The sequence below is a fragment of the Hesperophylax consimilis genome, chromosome 5 (genome assembly GCF_061612785.1).
Source record: "Hesperophylax consimilis isolate HC1 chromosome 5, BYU_Hcon_1.0, whole genome shotgun sequence".
Taxonomy (NCBI): domain Eukaryota; kingdom Metazoa; phylum Arthropoda; class Insecta; order Trichoptera; family Limnephilidae; genus Hesperophylax; species Hesperophylax consimilis.
Window position 1 is genome coordinate 22155690 of NC_142840.1, and position 25848 is coordinate 22181537.

The following is a 25848-nucleotide window of genomic DNA, read 5'->3' on the forward strand; positions in this document are numbered from 1 at the left end:
AGTGTATGATGTAGGAATTTTAAAATATTCAATGCGCAGTAAAATTTGATACCAGAATTTGAAAACTACACACACTAATAATATACGCATCATAATTATTGCACGCCACCGGTATTTACGTATGATGTCATGAAGAATTAAATTATCTTAGACGGTTTTGGATTGGGTTGCAAAACCGCGTAAGGTAAATACTTAACAAAAAAAGCTGTAATACCTCTTCTAAGAACCTACTTGCAATCAATTATTTTTCCAATTAATTTTTTTTACTTTTGACAGTTTTACTTTGGTTTTTTCTTTTCTTCTTCTTTTTAGTTTTCTCAAATTGCTCGTTTGAATCTATGGAATCGGATAGGTCTGAGAGAGCACTCTGCTTGGTGTTCTTTTTAATTTTAGTCTTTTTAGTTTGCACTGCCGTCGCCACAAATCCAGACTTACGAAATCGACCCCGAGCGGTGATGTCCGTTTGTTCACTCTTCATGGTCGCCATCTGTTGATTAGTAGTAATGGTGGTATCTATTATGGTGAAACTTGTGTTTATGCTTTCAGATTTGGTTGTTTTTATTCTGCGGAATAAAACAAAAGTATCAGTATTTATACAAATGAAACATTATAGAGGACATGTTGTCAGAAAGTGTCTAGGCACTAGGTATCCCTTGGTTGAGCAGGTATCAGTATCAGTAAGGATCATTGATATTAGAAAGATTAGGCGGTACTTGTCCCCTTATGTGGTGATATTTTTTCATAATTCTTGACCCAACACCAACAGACAAGTTAGACAGATAGCGAGTTACAGCAAAACTTATTACTACAAACACAAAGCATTAATGCAGATGTAAATATTGAATTAATACCTTGTCTTCTTTTTCCATGACCTTGAAATACTTTGACTGTCCTGAGTTAAGTATTCGTTGACGACATCGGATAATTTCAGCTTCATTTTTGACTTGGTCTTTTTGGATTTGACTTCGTCCTTCCGCAATTCTTTAGTCACATAACTGCTTTCTATAGCCTCTAGCTTCTTTGAACAAGATCTGGCAAAGTTTCAATTATATTTCTATAATAATTTTCTAGTGTATGAATTGATTTTAATGAATATATAGCATCATCAGGTATTTATTATATCAAATATTATTCTTACTAATCTCGTTGCTACATATGTATACTATATTATTATCGCTATTTGATTTATTACATAACATACCAATGATTTTGCTGATAATATTGTAGATAAGAAAAATGTTTTATTTGTTGTGAAGTGAAGTGAAACATTATACACAACTTACTTGAGAAGAGATTCACTGTCTATGGTATAGCTGCTCATGGCTAGGTTGGATATTCCCCATGACAGCGGCAAGTAGGAGTTGGGAATATCGGATTGCACTCCTGTCCAAATATTCTTCTTTAAAGTTGACAATTTTATTTGCAGTTCCGATGGTTTGGATCGCCTTGAAGTTCTTGTGTCGGAAACACTTCTGGAAAACCATTTGCAGGTAGGAATTAAACAACATTATACATCAAAGTCTTTTCTTCTCTTTATCGTATGCATTGCTTATGTTTATATTTCAATCTCCAACTCTGCTAGTTAGGTTAATGTATTTAATGCAACTTGTTGTTATAACAATTTGAAATCGATAACCCATTAGCTTATAAAAATTGGTTTTGAATATAATCTATCCAAGCATAGATTGGATTTCCAGCTGCCCAGGGTAGTGTCATGCGATTTGCAAATGCAAAAATTTTGCACTTACATGACTTGGCGGTGATATGCTAATAGGGTACCAAATATTTAGTTTTTACACAGGTATGATATTAAAAACAATGAAATAATGTACCTGTATGAAGAAAAGCTTTGAATATGAATAAAGAAGCTTTGATACAATATTTTAACAAAATATGTAGTTTAAAAAAAAAAAATTAAAACTATTGTGTGGTATAATTTTAAAATTTTGCATCTCTACATAGTATAAAATAAAGTCACTATCCGCGTCTGTCTGTTTGTGCGTTTAGTACTTCTAAACTACGCAACGTATTTTGAATGGGTTTTCACCATCATTTAGAGAATTTCTTCCGGAAGGTTTATACATATATGTAATACATGCATATTATATTCATAGAAGGTAGAGAAAAGTTGATGCTTATCCTAGAATTCACAACCTCAAACTTTACTCCAAATCATTCACAACCCCGAAAAAGGCTGGGTACACGTCAGCTAGTTGTATATAAATTGATTACATTTATTAATATTTATTGAAATATTTACTTTATTGGCGGAAAGCAACGAAACTGATGCCATGCGGGCAATTTAGTTTTGGCAGTTTCTGATAATTCGGTAAAGGAAGACATGGCCCGAGTTTGGCTCCTCATTGGGCTGGTTGAATACTTCTCTTTGTCGGAAGGGTCTGGTGAGTCCATCGTCTGAAATATTAAGAATTATTTTAGCACCTAGGGCCTCTGAAAATTTGCACATGAACTGTCTCAAGTGAACAGTCCAAATGCAGATAAGGCGGGAAATATTTTCATGTTACATTCGATTTCCAACAAATTTCATAATTAAATAATCTTTTTTAAAGCGGATGAAAGACTCTTTCAGATTTATTATTAGAAATCAACATGGTATGTAATTAAAAATGTAAAAAATTTGAATGCAAACAAAATTAGATAAAGTTTTAAAGTTGCTTACTGATAGTTTTTATCATTGTAATAACTATTTTACAAAAAAGTAAAAAAACGTATGTAATAGGGTATTATAAATGTTTTATATTACAATATTTATTTCAATTGCAAACCTCGACAAATATTTTTGAAATGAAAAATATTGTTTCATAAAATTATTTAAAAGTTTTCAGGAGCATCTATGGTAAACTTTTGTACGCAAACTATACGCGAGGTGTTCTCTCTTTTGACACTGTTGAAATCATTTATCTCACAGTAATACAAAGGGAGATAGGATGCAGCATACATGTACGTTTCAGGCTGGGAGAAATATTTCCCAAAAATACTCTACGGGTGTTTGGTGTCTGCGAGAAATAGCTCCCTAAATTGCTCTATTGGTTAAATCTGTTAAATATATCAAGCAACTCATAGATTTACGAATTGCAAAGATATTCTTCAAAATCTGATATCGATATTATTTTCATAAATAATGCTGATTGATTGATTATGCAGGTGTTAAGGGACGTATTTAACTTATTTAAACCAGTGATTCCGGACATTATTTGGAGTAAAAAATGTGAATTAAATTTTTGTCTCTGGTGACTAATGATTTTTTTTTTCCGAAAATTTTATATATTTTTTTCAAAAACATGTTTTTTTTTAAATTTTCCATATATCGACACTTTTCACTAAGCCGAGTAACCGCCTAACCCCTCACATTGACCCTACCTGTCCAATGCCTACTGATTTTCTATATTCTTGTAGAAAAAACAAACACCAAAAGTCACCAGAGACCCAAATTTCAGTTACGTTTTTAACTCCAAATAATGTCAGGAATCACTGGTTAAAGTAAGTCAAGTGTACGTCCCTTAACACCCTGTATATACGTACTTGTGCAGGAGTAACTTTGAGTTCCGGAGGCATTCTCTTTTTATGTTGCGGTTTAGTTTTGCCGGAGGATCTGAATTGCTTGTGTACGCGTCTCACGGGACTAGACTCGTCTGCCGTGTCTATGTCTGAGGAAAACTCCCCCAAATCGGTTCCTTGGTCAGTTGTCAAATCTATGGTTGTCCGATATACCTAAAAATTAACAATATATGTATATGTTACTAAATTTTCAATTTACATAATATGTATACATATTTGACTATAAACCACTTACTGGCAAAGTTTCTCGTGGCATAGGTGGATTTTGCTTAATGATTTCGAGTTTTGGACGAGTTTTCTTAATTACCTGTAATAACTAATTCCATTAAAATTATTATTTTTTTTATATTATTCTTCTTTTTTCTTCCTTATAACTGGAATTCCAGTTTTTTTTTTTAAACAAATATTTATTTCGTAGGCAAAATAATTTTCACACTTTGCATTTTTAAAGCCCGCCAATTGATGGAAATGTGAAGGGGTACGCGTGACTTCATAGGTACCTCGATTTTTTCAGTTAACAGTAAGGTCAATCAAAATGGTAAAACCCACCAACCAATCACAGGGCGTTTATGTCTCTTACGGTTTTAATCGTTTTTAAATGAAGATTTATTAATTCTGTGTATAATCTTATAAAATGTAACTTATGTATCCAGAATCAGCGTTTGTTGATCTATATGAATATATGTTTTTTATGCCATAATATTTTTCACTCAAGTTTTATTGATGTCATTGTTTAATTTATTTTATTAGTTTGTGGTTATACTAACCCTTTTAGTTTTAGTTATTCCGTGCGGTAAAACCGGTGATGGCGGGGGGACGGGGAAGTTGTCAGACGCATTCTCTTGATCTTCGGTTTTTATTCTAGACTCATTTTCTGAACTGCTGCTTGATGTATCTCCTTCATCACTGTTGAATATAATAGCAGTCACTTTTCACCAGTTTTTTGTTCACTAAGAATATTGTTTTTATGCATCTGTATATTATATATCAATTATGGTGATTATTTTTCTAATGGAAACATTTAATCAACGTCCAAAAACTCGGGATGCAATGAGTTTTGATTTCATTGCCGTTAACCCGGGCACACATCTTCGTAGATTCACAATTCTTCAATGTGTGACAAACGCAGAATTAACATAATAAATTATAAACTAACACAGTAAAAATTGAAAATGGTAGAAGAAGCATACGCCATGAGGGAATGTATACACATTTCCAATCTCCATCCCGATAGCCGGAAAACGGAGAATAAAATAAACTAATTAAAAAATAACTGTTGAATCTTAATATAAGTGAACAACATCATAATGTACTCTAGTGGAATAATTTTTAAGATTTCATAATATAAGTACCTAACATTACTGCGGGATAAGAATAATATGATATATTTATGTATTTAAAAAGCGAAGTATGTATATTTCTTTAACTGTGTATAAACATTACGTATTATAATAATAAATTAAATTCTTTGATGAGGTGTGTTTGCAAGATTGCTGAGACACTCCTGCACAGAGAAATATGTATAGAGTATGGCAATTTCTGCAAATGCTTGCCTGGAATAATCGGATAAATCAATATTGGTGGGTTCATCTGCGCTGGATCCTTCTTGCAGCAGCCTATTGATGATCTTATTCCGGAGCCTCTCCTTGTTGGGATTCTCGTCGCAGAAGTCCAGCAGGGTCTCGCAGAAGGCCCGGCCCAGTCCCTCGTAGTCTTGGGTGGTGAAGTGCGTGGCCACTCGGCCTCCGAGCTCTGAGCCCCCGAACGAGGCCTCCATCGTGTAGCTGTTGGCCACTCCCATCATCCAAACCACCACGCGACCGGTGCCCTCTTTGCTCCGTTGAATTCGGAACTTACAGCTTTCAAATGAAAACTTGAAAATAAATGAAATATTAAATATTACATATTACTTGATAATTAATTTATCTTCTGCTATCATCGATGACTACTTTGATACATCCATTGCTGATACAATTGATTCTATCTTCAATATTTCTCTCTAGTGTTTCTGTCAGATTTCATTAAAAATTGATGGTAAAATCGACTCAATTATCAATTTACAGAGCGTAAGTTGTTAAATGAGGTCAATTGAGTTTAACCTTATTAATTGTTGAAATCGACTGCGCTTGTGTAACTCCAATAACTCTTATTAAGCAGAATGTAAGTACTTAGTTCGCAAACAATTCCACACAGAACTCGGCAGCCACCTCTGGTCTGGAGCCCAATAATACTTGAAAAAACAAGTGACTCTACGCAGAAGCGGGCGGTCCGTTAGATAGATTCTCCTTTATCATAATTTATAATCTTTTATAACACAGGCGTCCAGTGGGAATGCTGTCCTAGATTCTACCGGTATTTCAATGGAAGATTCCCCGAGGAACTAGCATCATTGATCCCTTTGGCAGTTGGGAAACACGCCAAACGGGTGCCCAATATTTGTTCAAGGTTGACATTTGTCACATGAGAATGGGTCGTTTCTAAGACTCGTTCTTGAGTTCAACAGTTCGGCTTTGGAACGATCTACCTTCCTCTGTGTTTCCTCCCCCCTACAACATATTGATTTCTTCCTCTTCTCAAAAAGACCCTCCACACAGCATCCCCAAACATGGCATAGGCCCTGAGTAAATTTATTTTCCTAAGAGCCTTCTACGTAGAGTTAATGTAAAAAAAAATATTGGACAATTTCTTACCTTATCTGCACAATTCTTGTGCAGCATCAATGGGAAGACCTGTTCGTGCAGTCTCTTGTCTAGTCCTCGTCTATTTTCACAGCCGTAAATAAAAACATTATGTTTCCTCGAATGTGCGTGTAGATCGCAGTACATCACAACCCCACACTCCTCTATCAACCTAAAAACATTTTTATCGATTAGAGCCATTTATATGTAGAGTTTAATAAACTTGATGAATTTAGACAATTTATTTATTTTTTTATACTGCGTTTTTACAGACTATCTCACTTACGTGAGAACAATCCAGTTATAAAAGCTCAGTTAATATACAAATATATACAAAAATTACCAAAATCTACTCAGCCATAGAACACATTAATTTTCATATACCTAAATAAAGATTAAAATATAAAAAAAATAAAAATTCAAAATTAAAATTTTAATATATGAAATACAAATATTACAGAAAAGTAAGAGATGCAAGTAATACATAATATAATCAGTGCAACATATTTTTTAACAACAGCAGAATTTTTTTTCTTTAGTTATTACCTTCGTATCATTAGTTTAGTATGCCAAACCGACGGGTATGTTTCTCTTATCACCGTTCTGTATTGTCGATTTAGATCTCTTCCGGTCAATGAACATCTATTGTTTCCGACAATTACCTGAAATAGTAAGATATTACGATTAATAAATTATCTCACAAGTCAAGTTTATCCTACTACCTTTAACATGATTCCATTTCTTCATGGATACAGCCGTTGCTGACTTACCGGGTTGCTGGAGCTTTGTATGAAATATTGAACAATGTATATTATTAAATTATTATTCATAGAAGAGCAAAGCGGAAGAAAAAACAGCAGTTTTTTAATTTTAAACAAATTTTATAACAATTAGTTTAGAGGAACAGCATACAGTTCTTGTGGTCGTTCCAAGTTATGGGTCACCTAGCTCAAATTTTATGGTTTTTCTAGACATCGAAGGAAATATAAAATTAATACATTCCCACAGGAGTAGATAATGAATGGAATATTCAACCCGATGTTACTTTCTTGCCACTTGTAATTTCTTTGTCAATTTTTCCATTACCAGACCCGTGAAAAATTGTAGAACATTAAATTGTAAGATTTGTGAGGCTGAAAGTATTTATAAAATTAATATTTGCCTCAGGAACATTGTCTTTCAAACGAAGATCAGAAATTTTACCTTTCGAATGAACACCGTTGATAAGCAGTTCTAGAGGTCATTGAACAGGAGTTACACAGAGACACACCATCAAAATTATTATTTTTAATTCAATATTTACTTGAGCTTATGTCCCCTCTTTTATAATTTAAAAATATATTTAGCTTCAACTATGAGTAAAAAACTACCAAGTACAAAATGTTTATTTTGTTCTTGTCTTATTGTCTTACCCCGTCTGGGTTCAGCATGGGCACCAGTTTGAAGATGAACTTTTCTCGGAGTTCCCGGGCCTGGTTAGAGTCTCCGGTGAGGAAGTCCATGAACCCTTTCATCATCCAGGACGAGGGCGTCTCCCCGGGGTGGACTCTCGCTGTTATTACAATGGCTTTCTTTTTCTGCACAAGATTTTCATTAAAATTTAGAAGAAATATAAATCTGTTCATAGGAGCGGAATCCAGTACGCACCTGTGGTCAGATAATTCCTATGAAATTCCTATGTACCTTCACTCTCCTTTCACATAAAAATCTATTCAATTTCGACTGTATAATCAAATATTTATTTGTAAAAATGATAAAAACTCCATCAATACTTTTTGCAAAATAACAAGTATAAAATAATGTTTTGTGCATCCAATAATAATTTTTTATTGTGTTTAATTTTCACCCGAAGTGCACACAAATATGACATTATATATCGAAAGTGACATCTGGCGAATTTTACGAAAGTTTGGAAGTCATAAAAGTACCCGTAAGGTAAATACTAGTGGACGGTGCGCTGTGACAAAATACAAATATTTTGGCCCTGAAGACAAAGAGGTAAGGTACATAGGAATTTCATAGGAATTATCTGACTACAGGTACGTACTGGATTCCTCTCCTATGAACAGATTTTCACACGGGCGGGCAGATTTACAAGTATAGAGTTGTGGCGCGCTTTTCAAAATGTGGTAATATTATAATTTGTGTTTGTCTTTGCTAATATTTGGGAGTTGACTGCAAATACGCTCTTTAGAGAAAATCAACACTGGTCAAATGGTTATAAGGTAGATAACATGGAAATGTGTTTAGCTTTGACTATGTGTAAAAAGACATTTGCAACAACACTTGCCAAGAGATCCCGAAAGTTAAACAAAATTCGTAGAAGTCCAACTCTTGGTTTTCTTACCTCGGGATCGTTTTCATTAGGCAGTGACCGTCAGATAGTAAACGTTATTGCCCACGATGGTCCGACACTGTAGCCTCAGTTTCGTGAAGGTGGACTTGACCGGGTGGATTTGTATTTTACATAAGTAGTCTTGCAGGTCGGAGTAGGGGTATGGATAAAAGTGTGTGAGGAACACTTTGTCTCTTACCTTAGGATCGTTTTCATTAGGTGGCGCGGTGACCGTCAGATAGTAAACATTATTGCCCGCGATGGTCCGACACAGTAGTCTAAGTTTCGTGAAGGTGGACTTGACAGGGTGGCTTTGTATTTTACATAAGTAGTCTTGCAGGTCGGAGTAGGTGTACGGATAACAGTGTGCGAGGAACACTTCGTCTCTGTCGTTTGGGAATTCTATATTAAATGTTAAAGTGTAGCTGGGGAATTGTTCTTCTTCTTCACACCTTAAACATAAAATATCATCAGTATACGTTTTAAGTTTAATAAAAGTAGACTCTATTTTGTAAACTTACGTTGGTTCGTTTTTGTAGTAGGAAATGTTATCTGCGCATCTCCTCCAGCCAACTGAACTCACTTCAGCGTCCATCTTGGAGTACATGAGTGGTCTCATTCCTTCATTGTATAAACTCTCACCCTTTGATAAATTGACTATTGAAAATCTAAAAAAGACATATTTTTAAATTTCTTAAATCTTACATGACAAGCGATGATGTACGTAGCACAAATGGGTTACATAAAAAGATAATAGACTTGTATTATATTATCCTTGGTTACATGTCATTAAATTGTACATTCAGTCATTAAATGATATTGAAATAAGGGAATTGAGATAGTCAGGAAGCACGTCAAACATGATCCTTACATTTGTAAACGGTTGACGTATGTTACATGAAAAATGTCACTTTTACGACTTGTTCTTTTGTCCAACAGCTTGGCTGTGGAACTATTTGCCGGCCTCTGTGTCTCTTCCCTCCTACAACATGGGTCTCTTCAAGACCCATGTTCACTCCTTCCTCTCCTCAAAAAGATTCACCACACAGCATCCTCAAAGATGACATATACCCTGAGAGAAATTATTTTTCTTAGAGCCCCGTGTAGAGTTACTATTTAAAAAATTGGGAAATTCTACTAATGGTAATTTTTCACCGACCATCAGACATTTACGAGTACATACCATCTGATTTTATTTCAAATTATTTAAAGACAAAAAAAAACAAATTTTTGCATATTTGGGAACATAATTTACTATACATTAATCTCAATTTTGTGTTCTTAATATAGTTCATAAATCGTGTTGAATCATTGATGTCAATGTGTTGAATACATTAATGATTTTCTATTTTTTTAATCAACTTATTAACTAAATACGGTATTGTAAAATTTTCTACTATATGATTTTTAGGTTAATTTCGGTTTTTAGTTAGAAAATTGCTCTGAAATGCGATTTTGCATGTTAATTTTCCTAAAATTTCCGGGGCAGACTCCCCATTATACCGGGGTTATGGATTACCCCCAGATTCCCTGGTCCTGGCCCTGCCATCGCCTCTCCAGCGAATTCTATACATCACCATATCAGGGCCATTGCTTCTTGAATTAGTAGTGTCATCAGATTAGCTTAGCGGAAGTTTGATCTCCTCAGGTTAAAGCGGCGGTTTGGGAGTGGAATCAATGGGTTATTTTGTATTTGTCAAACCTGTAAACAACGTCCTTCCTCGTGTTGGAAACCCTGAAGTAAAACCACTGCATGTGTCTGTTGGTGTAGAGGTCAGTGCGCAGATACAGCTCGTAGTACGTGCTGGTGATCTTAACCGCCTTGGCGAGGTTGCCCGATTCGAACCTGGACTCGAACAGCAGCTCGTCCTCCGCCCCTCCTGTCCCGCCCGTCCCGCCCGCCCCGCCCGCCCCGCCCGCGGTGCCGCAGGGCGACACGAAGAAGCGGCTGCCTCCGACACTGGAGCGACTGAACTGGAAGAAACCAACTTCTCTTGTAGCTTCGTCGTTTTAAGGGGCGTGATCAGGGTCGTATTTTATGCGCAGACTACGAAAGCTGCAGCCTATAGGCCCGCACCTCAAATTATGTTTATGAAGTTGTAAATATTTTTGTATTTAAAAAATATTTTGTAGTGGTTGAGAGGGTATCTTTGTATCGGCACTGCTATGAAATTCTCTACCTAGGATATGAATCTGTCCTCCCCAGGATACGAAAATATTTTGGGGAAATTTTTTTTTTCTTTAAATTCTCTAGCCACCTCCCCTCCCTTCTCTTGGGGAAATATATATACTTCGGCTGTACAAGATTTTAGCTCCTTGTTGGCTCCTCCACGCCTCAAACTTCACATCTCACAACTAATTTCAGTATTTCAGCACCTTATACAAACTCATTCCGAAATCGTATCCTAGGGTTCAGCCTAGGGGTCTACAGATCCTAAATACGGCCCTGGTGTGATATTGCACTGATGACATGTCAGTGTGGCAGTTCAGCCTCGGGCTCTACAGATCCTAAATACGGCCCTGGTGTGATATTGCACTGATGACATGTCAGTGTGGCAGTTCAGCCTCGGGCTCTACAGATCCTAAATACGGCCCTGGTGTGATATTGCACCGATGACATGTCGGTATGGCAGTTCATACTCTCAAGTCAAATACAATTATTTACGAATGCTGAAATCACCTGGCGCTTGCGTTGCCTGTTCGCTATATCTGGAACCGCCAATCATTCACACATTCAAACAAGCAGTTGGATAAGGTTTTAACTGACATTTTTTTCAAAAGTGACCTTTGAATGCCACTTATGGAATATTAGCTTGGAGAAGCGCTACAAACACAACAATTGACCCAATTCAAAAAATTCAAAAGGCAATAATAAAACTCACTGCAAACACCATTCTGCACAGATTCAACCAAAATCTACAAACACTAGATGTCATGTCAATAAGACAACTTTAAGCCAAAACTGCTCTCCTACACCTCATCCATAATAATCTTCATATTACAAATCAACCAAAAAACATAATAAAAACCAGGTCCTCAACACATAAAACACTGAACATTCCGATGACACACACCACACACGGACAAAGACACTTTCAGTACTACTCAACCAAACTTTTTAACAGTATGCCCATTACTATGAAACAATTACTGACTGTAAATACATCTACAAACTTTCTCAAAAAACATATCGTAGCCTGGATAAAAAATCAAGATGTTCACTTTTTTCAAAAGATTATAATTCCAAACCATATACATAATCAAAATATAATAAGTATAATTAAATATTTATACACGTTTTTCAAAAATTATCCAAAAATACACACACTCACATAGAAATGTGTGTTTGCATGTTTGAATATATGTCTATGAAAAAAAAACTAACTTTCTACTACAACACATAAATACTTGTCACACTTAATCACAAACACGTTAACACCTCAGCACAGGTTTTCCTAGTGTGGTGTTCACGTAACATACAATATTACCGACACACAGTTTTACCTCATCAACCTATTTTCTTTATTTTTTGTACCTTTTTTTCTGTACTACAGTATAAACCACTGTAATCATTTGTAAAATGTGTATTTAAGAATAGACATAAATAAATAAATAAATGCAAAACCATTTATTTTGCTCATTTCTATAACCAAAATAACTTTCAGAGCCATCTGTGTTGTATTTCCATGGATACTTGTATAACGAAGTTCTAAAATCAAGTTTTTAAAGCCTCCATTTATTTTACGAGGACATCACTTGGAACCTTTTGCAATTGCCACTTTGTATCCGACAGTTGATCGTTTTTACGAGGCGCGTAGTAGTTAGATAGGGTTCTAACTTCACCTTACCATGTTTTGAGGTGTCAAAGTTTGCTAAGACTAACTAACTAATCTTCACCCCGTTTCCACGCAGGGATAGGCAGAGAGAAAGGATCGCCAAACAACTCCGTCTCGGCACACACACCTTGCCTCATTCACTTTCATAGATCGTCTCATACATACTCCTCTATTATTCTGACTTTTGACATGGACCGACTCCAGTATGTGATTCACTTGATCGTGCCGTGTCGTCCTCGGGCGTCCCCGACTTCTTCTTCCATTCACATTTGCGTAATATGTTCTCAAAATGATGCAAATATGAATTTATTTTTAGGTTACAAGTTACAACGGAGATATCAGCGATATGCCTTTAGTAATAAATTATTACTAAAAGCATGACGATTAATAATATATACCTTTACTATTTAAAATTACTCCGCATGGGCAGCATGCTCTGTGCTTAGGGCCGGTCCTGTGCAGGCCCATTTGGAGCAGCCCGCTCTGGGCGCCAAGGAGCCAAGGCGCTGATGATACCTAACAACTAACACTGCGTCCTGGAGGTTTTTACTGGCGCCAAGCGCCGTTTGGCTCAGAGCCAGCTCTGTCTGTGCTTGTCCAAAATATCACTTATCAAGATAGAAACCTGCCGTCTTGGCTTTTTCAAAGAAGAACTAAAACGCAGCTCACTATTAAATATATATAAAGACAAATTGAAATCATTTTAAATTTGTCTCTGGATGCTGCCTGTGTTACGTAAATTCCAAGAAAACATTTTGAAGTTTATGACAGCTTTGGCTTGTTAGGTCAGTTTGTCGGTAGAATTATATATATTTTTTTGCATCTACAAAACTGTTGGAAGATAGTTACAATTACAATTTACAATTGAATGGTGGTGATTGTCAATGAAGCAGTTACTCACATAGTTAACAGCGCTCATGGGGTAGTACTGGAACATGATTGTTCCAGACTCCTCCCCGACAGGTTTGGGCTGGAGCTCCCGGCCAGTGCGGGTGTAGTAACTTTCCGGGATCGGAGGGCAGTACTCGATATGCTGTATTCGCTCTTCTAATACCTGAAATCCGAACAGAAGTTCTTGCACATCAGTTAGTCAACAACTGCAATGTCCGATCCACAAATAGGTACGATGAATTCTTCATTAGCTTTCACGTGTTACCTACCTACAATCGTTGATATTATTTTAGCCATGTATAAATATTAATTGTATTATTTTTAGAATTTCTTTTCTTATCCAAAGGGGGGTCGGGATATAAATATGACCAAAAATGACATTTTGTCACGTAAAAATATAAATTATATTCTTTTGTATTTCTTGGGCATTAACGGTATTATGACTACTAGAAATTTTAAAACTAGAATCAGAGAGCATGAACTCTGTTTACGAAATAATAACTATTCAGAGTTTGATAACCATTTAATAGAGACAGGCCATAGCGTCAAAAAAGAAAAAAACTAAATTTAAACACTTAAACGTTAATACATATTTCAATTTGTGCGCTTTAAGAACTTTAGAAATTAACAAAAAAAAAAAATTAATAGCAGCCTGTAAGTCATCTTTATTGACAATGTTTCCCTATTTTGTTGACTCCTCCCACCTTTCTCGCCCCCCTTACCTACCCCCAAAGCACCCCACCCAATAAAATTGAATCTTTCTGCACTTGTATAATTTTAAGTTAGTTTTAAGATTGCTAGTTAATGACACGGTTGTGTCGAAACTGGTAGCAAAGTAAACAAAATTTAAGTGCATTGGAAAATAAAATTAATTACTGATTTAAATTATATTATTGACCGGAGACCCCTTTTCGGCGGCCTGAGCGCCTCGAGGTGTCTCATGTATCAATATGACAACACGTCTGTTTGGCGAAGACATTTATGTATTAACTGTTTTGGTTAGTGGTTAGTTTATTATATTTTATATAATTTATACTATAAACTTTACCCTTTATACTTTACACTTTATATTTATACCTTAAACTTGTTATGTTTATGTTAATGGCACATTTTATGCCGTCTGTATTTAAATAATTAAATACATATTATATCTACATGTAATCGCGTCTGTACGAAGCTGCCAGAAATTAAACGGTTGCCAGAATACTAGCATTGTATATCCTGGATATTCAAGTAGTTCTAATTTCACCCATTGTATAAATTATACGTATGCTTATGTTTACGTATCACTGTTCCCCCTTATGTTTCTGAAATGGAAAACTCGTGTATAATATTATTTGTTACTTATTTTAAAAGCTTCCCAGAAATATTAGGAACAGTTTTGAAACAGTGAACCCGATGACACGACGTATTGTTCTGGTAGGCTACGACATTGGATGTGTTTGCGCCTTGATTTTAAACCTATTTTTAACTTCGCATTGTATGTGGATATTGGGGGAGTAAAAATGTATATTCTACCTTGAATAGTACCGGCATACAGCCTTGTACCGATATTTTATTGTAAGAGTACGTCAGCATTTCTTTTGAAATGCGAGCGATACGTTCGCATTTAGCTGTGTGTCGTGAACCTAATTATTTACTATTAAATTGTATAGTTTCGAAATAGACAATTTTAAACTATACTTCAAAACTTACAAATATTTTTATGTACAGTAATTTAGACCATCTTTTTAGACTGAAGGTCATTGGAAAATAGTTTCGTTGTAATTTAAATTTATTGAATGTTTTATTAGTCATGGTGATGTGGATCTCGATCTGGATGCTCTTGTAAACACCTGAAGATAATATATCAAACTAACCTGGCACTCTGTGGGCCATCGCGCCGTCTGCTGCGAGCAGTCCAGCTCTATGGGCAACGCGAACAGCGGTTCCCGGAGTTTGGCGATGGTTCGGAAGGTCTTGGTGTCTGTGTTGATCTCGATCTAGTTGCTCTTGATGGCCCACTCCGGTTAGCTTCTATTGTAAACACCTGAAGATAATATATCAAACTAACCTGGCACTCTGTCGGCCATCGCGCCGTCTGCTGCGAGCAGTCCAGCTCTCTGGGCAACGCAAACAGGTCCCGCGGTTCCCGGAGTTTGGCGATGGTTCGGAAGGTCTTGGTGTCTGTGTTGATCTCGATCTGATTGCTCTTGATGGCCGACTCCAGGTAGCTGCTGATGTAGGCGCCTGAAAAACAAAGACAAAGTGTTGTAGAATTGTTAACCAAAATGGGAACAAATAAAAAGAAGTTCAACGATCCGAGACAAATTTGGTTTCATATCCTAGTTTTCTCTATTCACTTCGAAGTTTTTTTTATAATGTGAGATTTACATTGCTTGGCCATGCCGAATATAATGGGTCATTTCACTGAACAACTCACAGAAGAAAAATAATAAATATACAATAAATAAATAAATTCATAGACAATAAGAAATAGAAAAAATATCAAATTTTAAAGTCAATGTTGGAGTTCTGTGAACAACTGGCCCATAATGAAATAATAACAGATCTCAAATACACCGTTCAAAGAATTTGAATATTAACCTTGAAATTTAATGAATTGTTAAAGTTTTATGAAAAAACTCGCCCAAAGATTATTTTGCAAATAAAACATCACCCCGTATCTTAATATGAGGTAATAATGTAATCCTTCGTCGTTCATGAAGTTTTAAACATTTTTTTTTCTGTTTCGGTTACAATTCTTCAAAATCATTGCGGCTTATTTATTCATATAATAATAACTAAAGAACAAATCAATATTATTACGGCTTATCATAAAAAAATCATTATCAATGTTTTTATTTATTTTGATATAGAAAAAAAAATTGAAATGGAATTTTGATAAAAAAAAATTTTTTGTGGTTTAAGCTCTCTTGTTTTTTCACTTGATTCGTTGCTTTGTGCTTTATTACTATTACTTTATTTAACTTTTGCGTACGTTAAATAATATTTTTATTTTATTTTTTAAAAATAAAGTAAATCAAATAAACTTTTTTATTATTGTGATAGATGTTTCGGCGTTTAAAGCTATTATCAAACTGTCAATTTAATAGCTGTCACAATAGTAAAAACTAAAACACTCGCAGAACTTAATATGCCATAACATTATTTAAATTGATTCAAATAAATAAAGTTAATCATTGAAAGCGAAGTTAATACTAACAAATCTAATAGAAACACGAAACAGGACAAGACATAGAAAATAAAAACCAGAGATGTGCAAAATGGGTACCCAAAACCATTTGAAATGCAAAATGGAAATGGGTCAAAACTTTTCCATTTGAAAATGCAAAATGCAAAATGGTTTTTAGAAAAGCATTTCAAATGCAAAATGCAAAATACCTATTTTCAAAATGCATTGAAAATGCAAAATGGTTTCTCAGGTCAAACAATTAAAATAATTATAGAATTTTTAAACAATTTTGTCATTTAATAATGGACATCAATGTAGAACAAACATATTACATGATGGTAAATCCAAAAACACCACAACTACAGATTATGAAACCACAAAAAATTTGCGCGGGACTAATGTTGCCAACGTAAAAACATAGAAACTGCTATCTAACATTTAATATTACAGCGTCATGGCCCCATGTTCAGTATTTGAATCAGTATTTTTTGTAATGGTATCACTCAATTGCCAGGGCTCCTACCAGGGAGCAACTTGACAAAAAATGTAAATTATCTCTCATAGCGAGGTTGAGGACCGACTGATATTTGGGGCTTATGAAAAAAAGATGAGTGGAGATAGTAGGAAGAATGTTTCAAAAAAGCATTTAAAATGGAAAATGCATTGAGAAAAGCATTTAAAATGCAAAATGGTTTTTAGAAAAGCATTTAAAATGTAAAATGGAAAATACCCATTTTGCATTTTGCATTTCCATTTGAAATGGATTTATTTGAAATAAAGCACATCTCTGATAAAAACATAACGGTCTCAACTGGGAATCGAACCCAGGATATATGTCTTACCGGTATGTCCGGGACAACGTCTTTATCCATTATTTCATTGGGACCTAATTATTATACATCATATTCAAAATATCAAAAAAGATACCTGCCAAAAATATGGAAAAAAATAGTTACATGTTCGTATTGTTAATTCTGAATTTGAAATATGGTATCGACAAATATGACGTATAAATAATTAGGTCCCAATGAACAACCCAATGGTTTTTTTTGTTATTTGTTTTTGGGGTGTTATGCCGTGTTGCGCTAACTCCTTCTTTAGCCAACGTTTCGGACAACATTGCAGTGTCCATCGTCAGGGCAGATGTGTTGCTGATGCCTGATAATGGACACTACAATGCTGTCCGAAACGTTGGCTAAAGAAGGAGTTAGCGCAACACGGCATAACACCCCAAAAACAAATAACAAAAATACTTTTGGCCGTGAAAATCTTAAATCATATATAACCCAATGGTTGTTTCCCAGAATTTGAACAATTCATCAAATTTCCACGCTCTGTGAAGGTTCTATTCAAGTTATGCTATTATATCATTAGCCAGTTATTTTACAAATTTGATATAATAACAGAACTTGAAAATCAACTTTCAAATTTGATGAATTGTTCAAATTCTGTGAAACAACCGGTCCTTAGTATTATCTTTTTCTTCAATGGTATATTACACTGATGGGTATAACCTTAAAAAATAAAGAAAAGTTGTTCTGATAAAAATGAAGTTCTATCAATTAAACACAATCACAACAAATAATAATCTAAGTCTCAAAACTTAATGCGGTTCGATTTCTGTTAATTAAAAAAATGTATTTCAATGAGTAATTTAATTCTACTTACGCTACTAATACTGTTATTAAAATGGTTAACGCCTATTATTGCCAAGAAAGATTACTAGGAATAGAATAAAATTAATAATTTTACTTGGTCTTTTTTTAGTCACAATTGCAAGGTCTACTTACTTTAAGTGCAATATTCCTCCAGTAAAAATAGAAATATTGCTTTAACTGCACAAAATTTAATAATTGCTATTGTTATTACATTAGTAATATTGGTTCACCTTTACAGCAGATGGGAAACAGTTGAGCCTGCAATTCTCGGACTCGTGGGAGGTCCATTATCTCCAGGAACATTGCCATGGCAACCTTATCCACCCCAAATAAACAATTATTGTTCACCTCACGATTTGCGTCATCATTTATTATCTCATTACCACGAGGATCAAAACATAGTCGTAATAATATAACGTATGTAATTCCAATGAAAATGGAACAAAATCACGTACACGTTACGAACCAATCACTCGTAACATAGAATATCATTTTTGTTACTTTACCGACACTACCAACTAGTCAGTCTTTTTAGGGCCGGTATACCAGTCATTTTTGTTACTGTACCGACAAGTCAGTCTACTTAGGGCCGGTATACCAGTCATTTTTGTTACTGTACCGACAAATCAGTATACTTTTGGGCCGGTATGTCAGTCATTTTTGTTACTGTCTGTTTAGGGCCGGTATACCAGTCATTTTTGTTATTGCACCGACGAGTTAGTATACTTTAGGGCCGGTATATCAGCCATTTTTGTTACTGTCTATTTAGGGCCGGTATATAAGAAATTTTTGATAATAGTATGTAATAATAGTATTTAATAATAGTATTACTAGACTTATCGTGCCAGAGAGCAACTTGACGGCCGTAAATACCCCACAAGCCGATATACCGGCCCACAGTTGTTTATTAATATTTTAAAATTTAGATAGTATCGCAACCAGGTCAAACACAGTACTCGCACAGATGCATTGCTTGTATACATCACGTTTCAAACATGTTATTCGACTTCAGAAACGAAAATTTCAATAAAAAATATATAATTAATTTTTAAATTAATTAAAAGACAACACAGTAAAACTTTTCGGATAACTGTGAAAACTTTTCTAATGTAGTTAATTTTGATGATCGTATACACTTGTCGTCCCTTTCTCGCTAGTAACAATTAGTAGGAGTAAGCAAGACAAAATGCTGTTTCTCAGTAACGTTTGACAAGGCCATCACTGTCAGAAACGTTTAAAAATGCACCAAAACACACAATCCTAAGTTTTGTTATTTTCAGTCAACTCTAAATTCGCGACATATATTGTACGATGATCGGTTTCTAACGTACAATTATTGTCTTTTTTCGCGTGTCTTAATCGCAACTAACACTTTGTTTGTATGTGGGATATGCTTTAAAGGTTTATAATCCCACTTTGAAGGCCGGTATAACTTAGGTATTAAACCAGAACTTGAATGAAATGAAATAGATAGATTCGTCTGCACAATCGATTCGCGTTCAGTCGCCGAGACGCCTTGCCAAGCGACTCACTATTCTCGTTTAGGAAATACACTAAATTTAATGCACTGTTACTTCTTATGTAAAACGTTTCCCCCACAACATTACAATGTCGATGTAGGTTCGGTTCGGTTCGGTATTATAACGCGGGGAAATGTTTTCCGGTTTCGTTTTATTGTGATTGACTAACCCTACTGGGTGGGAAAGAATCTCGATATCACAACGAAGAGAATTTAATCGTTATTCCTTATAATTTGTCGGGATTTTTTCTATACTAGTAGTTTTGTGAACAGTAGACCTCACGTTCAAGAAAATTTGTTTCTAATTTTAATCTTATCTTGTTTAAAAAAACAAAATCAAAATTTCATCTGAAATCATTAGATTTGTAAGTAGGTACTTAAATACATACTTAATTATAAACCATGTATTTTATATATGATTTAAGATTTTCACGGCCAAAAGTATTTTTGTTATTTGTTTTAGGGTGTTATGCCGTGTTGCGCTAACCCCTTCTTTAGCCAACGTTTTGGACTTTTCCAACGTCCGTAACGTTGGCTAAAGAAGGAGTTAGCTCAACACGGCATAACACCCCAAAAAAAAACATGTATTTTATGTAACTGCTTAATTTCATATAAGGAGTTATACAATTTATTCAAAGAAACGTTACTATCTCTATGACAATTATTATTTTTTCAAACTTTCGTCTGTTACTACAATATATAAAACATGTGAATAAACACAACGAAAAAAACTTTAATGAACCATTAAGACGGCCACCATCTCAAACTGAAACGGAACGTCCAAACAAATTTACAGACAGACGAAATGCAAAACGGTCGAGTAAAAACAGGACTTCGCTACGCTCAGTTATTATTAGATGTATACCTATAATATCTACAACGCATATAGCTTCAAACTGTATTATCAATACATTAAGTGGAAATAGGTCATTATTAACATAGGGGTTGAGTTGTTTGCATTTAGGGGGTTGCATAAACCCTATATTTTTCTAACTCGCTATTTTAAAATGTTGGATAAAAACTTACCGAGGATTATGCTCGCTTTCCTCGATGTGGCAAGCAGTTTTTTTTAAAACAATAATAATTACCAGGTTGAAGTACATGTTTGTACGTAGCGTGCAGTGACTATATTCTCACGGAAAGGTGTTATTTTTGGTATTTTACTACTCGAAGGTAAAATCCGGCAGTGATACCTACGTACTTATTTTGAGCTACATCGAGAAACAAACCCAACACCTCCGGCTCAGAGTCTTTCACGCCTGTGCCTATGTCGTCGTTAAACAATATAGGTACATACCAATATGTCAATAAATCGAAGCTTTTATTCAAATTACATTTTACCAATCATTTATTGTTATTGCAATGAAGTGATTCTTTATCTTTATTATCAATGCAATACTATATAAGTATTTTCAGCAATATGATCAATATGACCAATGAAAAAAACCTAAACAAACTAGAAATGATTCAAAACAGAGCTATGCGATGTATACTGAGGAAAGGCAAAAAAGGAAAAATTAATCAAATGAGAGAAGATCTAAAATCTATTCTAATAAAAATATCTATATAATTTGTCAATTTTTGTACATAAAATTATGAATGCCTTTATTAATGTTAAGGGTGAAATAGTTTTAAATAAACATGTACATAATTATGAAACCATAAATGTAAAAAATGGTTAGATTGCCGCATATGAGATAAACAGAATCACAGAATTGATTAATATAATATATAGGGATGTAACGATACATGATTTTGCCGTTACGATACCGATACCGATTCTTAACTAAAATAATCGGCGATACCGATAGTGATGCCAATATTAATTGCCCTCGGGAGTGTGAAAGAAAAATAATCAATAAAAATGCAGAAATTAAATTGAAAAAAAAGCATTTATTTGTTTGGAATTAAATAAATCACATATTTATAAAAGAAGAAGAAAGATAAAGTTAGTAATTAAAATTTACTTTTGGTAGATTTTTGTTAAGAAAACATAGTTTATTCAAATTATCAGCAGATAATCTGTTACGGAAATCATTTTGATCAGGCAGTTGAAAAAAGACGTTTTGAAGCCACTGAGCTCATTGGACAGGACAAGTATTTTTGCGCAAGCATTTTTCGCGCGCTTGATATCGGCTATTTATCGCGATGCCGATATATCGGTATCGTTACATCCCTAATAATATATAATGTATAAAGGACTAAAAATGTATGATGAAATGTCGGAAATTCTGAAGAATTAACGTATTTAATAAACGTTGTAATGTTGTGTAAAAATATTATTTTATAAATAACGAAATGTAACCTTGTACATGTTAGTGTATCTACGTATAAAGTAACTCAATAAACAATAAAAATACGGTTTAGCAACGCTATGTTGTCTCTTTAGCTTTAAATGGACATTTTTTTTCACTAATACTGAAACAGAAATCACCATCAATTTTGTATTCAATATGGAACCTTTCAGCCGACTTACAACTTGCTTTACACGAAAACTTTAGTTAGTCAGTTTTCGTGAAAAGTCAATATTCAGTTGGTCTATCGAATAAAATTGAAGGTTGCCCGTTGACATTATGCAAATGTTACATAAACCTTGCCTTTGTTCTAAAATTAAAGCTTTTTAAATAACAATAAATAGGTATTTAAATACTGTTTTGGCATTGTTCTGAAATTTTCAACTGTTGTATCGTGACGTTATTGGAGTAATTTTCGGCTTGTCTAATTAAATGTCTACTAAATTATTTATTGTTTAATAAATCCACTAATAAATGGCATGTTTTTTAAGTCCACTGGTATATATTTTATTATGTATAGCTTGCATTTCGTGACAACCGGAAGGCACTGGCGGTCCCAACTCAATAAAAAATAAATTGATTCGAAAAGTGTCCCAAACACGAAATAGGATTTGTTCGTTTCAAGTACGAACTAGGCTTTTATATTGGATATTGTGATGGGCCCTCTATAAATAGGAAATGTAGTAAAAAAATATTCCTTCCAAGATTATGCATAATATGCCATCTTGCATCGAATACCATATTTTTTTATGTTAAAGTTATGTATTGTAATTAAATTAGCTTTACGTTAAGTTAAATGAATTGTTTTTTTCACAAGAGTGTTATCTACTATTATTATGTAGATTATAACCATGACCTGATTATCATTGAGGATTTCCAGGTAACAATATTGTTATCTTACACTGTCACTCTCCTCTACGAACATGATTTTTTTTCTTATTTAGGAGAAAACACAGACACAAACATTAATTAACAAGACAATATAAAATATTAACTATAGAATTCGCCTGTATCCTAACTGATTTTCACGGATTAACTTGAACAGCAGATAAATAAACATTTGCAAATATTTTTTACATGTAAATTTAAAGGTAAAAATTTATAAAAAAATACATTTTTAGAAAATTGAGAGAAGTGAACAATATCTATAAATAAATGTTTACTTGTAATTTTTAGAAAAGTTTCGATCTATCGACTTGTATACTTTATTTTTAGTAATCAGCTTGTAACTTATCCATATGTTCCACGGTTTGTCGTAAAATATTGAAGATGATAAAAATACTGGGCTCTGTTTGAACCCTGCTTTCGGATTAAGTTGCTAAACGAGTTTTAGCAACTTAAAATATTGAGGAGGGTAAGAATACTGGACTCTATTTGAACCCTGCATTCAGATTAAGTCGCTAAACGAGTTTGAGCAACTTAAAATACTGAAGAGGGTAAGAATACAGGGCTCTGTTTGAACCCTGCTTTCAGATTAAGTTTCTAAACAAGTTTTAGCAACTTAAAATATTGAGGAGGGTAAGAATACTGGGCTCTGCTTGAACCCTGCTTTCGGATTAAGTTGCTAAACGAGGTTTAACAATCCTCTTTTGAATTTTTTTCTACTTAACCATTTTCCCTTTCTAACGACCATGTAATTCCCTAATTAACTCCCTCCATCCCTAACCCTTCCACTCTTTCACGAATTCTTCTGCCGATTTGGGTTTGAATCTCCTCCCCCCGTCCTCTAACCACTCTCCCAATGTTTATCTATATTTAATTTTAGTATACGACTCATCCCGATGACGAGAACATTGTTCTCGAAACGTGAAGATTTCGTATCTAATAAACTGGTGTAAACAAAGTAAGTGACTTATTTATATTCTACATAGACATTATTTTGTCTCCCATTTCTGCATGACACTATAATCTTGTCTATTTTATGTCAATGCAGCTTTTGATTTAATGTCGAATCGTGATAGATCTTTTCCCTTGAGTTCGTTGGCATGCCGGGTCAAAGTTCACAGAGTAAATCGGCTCCCATATAACTCGCTCGTCCTTTGAATATCGCACGAATATAGCCCTTTATACCTTTCGTACGTATGCGTACCTGCCAGTCGCTATTATGAAGACTTGTATTCTGATTTAATAAAGCCGGCGAGTAGAAAAGAGAATGATTAATTTCGTAAAACCCAAAAGATTATTGCGAAAAGAAATCTAAATATTTTTTTACGGTTTGAATTTAATTCGCAATCTAAGTGTCGAATTTATTTTCTCATTAATATTCAGTTGTACCCGATAAGCCTCCACGATTCATCCCCCACTGTTTCCACCCCGCCTCCCCTCCTTACTTAGCTGACTTCGCTTTTGCTCTATTTGTACCTGACATAATCGCTTTATAATTATTATGATCCCCTACCTTTGCCTATAATAATTTAATGTAGGTAACTTTTTGTATTATAACTGCTAAATAATGTTCCACCTAAAGGTTACTAACTTTCAAAATATAAATACTTAATTATTTAATTTCCCTTGCAACTTTTCATAAATTATATTATTGATGGCGAATAATACCACGTGGGCAAAAAACCGTATCATAGTTTCAAAACATTTTATTTTCATTGTTTCTTAATACTTATTATCTTATATATCGTTTGTTATACATAATCAATTTCAATTCTTATAATAATTGTTAAATTATAAATGGTGTACGGAAAATGGTGGTGTATATCAAATTACGAGTTGATAGTGGGTGCAAATTTTTTGATTATATACTTAGAGTGAAGCTGGATTTTTTTTGCCAAATTTGAAAATAAAAGGTCGCTACGGGCGACATGGTTACTATCAGCTGTTTATTGTCCCCGGCGCCAATAGTTTATTTACCCTGAAGTTTCAAAAATAGGAAAAAAAAATCAAAATGAATAAAACTGTATTCTATTCCTCAAGTTCCCGTTTATACCGTTAGTTTCCGGATACCATGTATATAATTTTTAAGTCGGTATTAGCTACTTTAAAAGCGTAAAACAATTTACTTACTACTTGCCACATATTCATCCAACCCCTCTTCTTCCCGGTCAATTCCTTCTTGTCGTTTCAACATTTTCACTTGATTCATTGGTATATATTTATATTTACACTTCTTGCGTCAATATGTACTAAAATTAATATAACAACGATAATCATACAAACTGATTACATACTAACAATACATTAAGGATATTTCGTGAATAAATCACGAACGAAGGCACTCGATCCTTGAAATGATATCATTTCAAGTTGTTGTTTTGCTTGATTATTTTTCCCCCATTTCGAAATAGTAAGAATTGTTTGGTTTGTCTCGCGCCAGGGGTGGAGGGGGGTTGGAGAGGGGATGGGGTGGGACGTCACGTGACTTTCAGCGAGCCGTCCATGCCGCGCGAAGCTTGGAGGAGCTTTGGACGATTTTCTTTCTGAAGCTCGAAGCTCGGTAAAATTTCAGGGTGGTTCAAGCTCGTGGGCAAGTTACTGATGCATTTTGTGACTCACTTTCGCGTGAAATGTGAGATTCTGGATCTTAACTATAATTTTAGGATGATTCAAGCGCGTGGGCAAGTTACTGATGCATTTTGTGACTCACTTTCGCGTGAAATGTGAGATTATGGACCTTTATTATAATTTCAATATAACATGTTTCAACCCCTCACAAGTGTCGTTTGTATAACGAAGATGGTATGTTCAATCAAATTGATATACCTATATACTCGCCTATAAAATTTAAACACATTTTACTTAAAAATAAATAAAATGTTACTATCATGGTTTTGAATTGTGTTTCTTTTCTTTTCTAGTTTATAAGATTAAATACTTACTTATTTTTGTATCCAATGCTCAACGCTTTATGAGAACATTTTGCAAACGGATTGAT

At 34.4% G+C, this 25848-nt stretch overlaps 2 protein-coding genes across 3 annotated transcripts in view; one reads left to right on the top strand and one right to left on the bottom strand.

The window, feature by feature from the left end:
• Positions 1 to 25848, top strand: part of Nadsyn (NAD synthetase) — a 73431-nt gene that overhangs the window by 704 nt on the left and 46879 nt on the right. For both annotated transcript variants that reach the window (XM_089632057.1, XM_089632058.1), the window contains exon 2: positions 1427 to 1490. The gene's annotated coding sequence lies outside the window, so the exon portion shown is untranslated. The remainder of the gene's footprint in view (positions 1 to 1426; positions 1491 to 25848) is intronic.
• LOC149423644 (cytosolic carboxypeptidase 2-like) lies at positions 254 to 18461 on the bottom strand. Its single transcript, XM_089632274.1, has 17 exons — positions 18383 to 18461; positions 15373 to 15548; positions 13330 to 13482; positions 10295 to 10566; positions 9114 to 9260; positions 8792 to 9044; positions 7670 to 7834; positions 6804 to 6919; positions 6270 to 6429; positions 5133 to 5452; positions 4347 to 4485; positions 3815 to 3877; positions 3544 to 3732; positions 2261 to 2415; positions 1284 to 1472; positions 852 to 1031; positions 254 to 563 (listed from the first exon to the last, which is right to left on the bottom strand). The coding sequence occupies exons 1-17, from the start codon at positions 18459 to 18461 to the stop codon at positions 254 to 256; spliced, it is 3066 nt and encodes a 1021-aa protein (XP_089488400.1).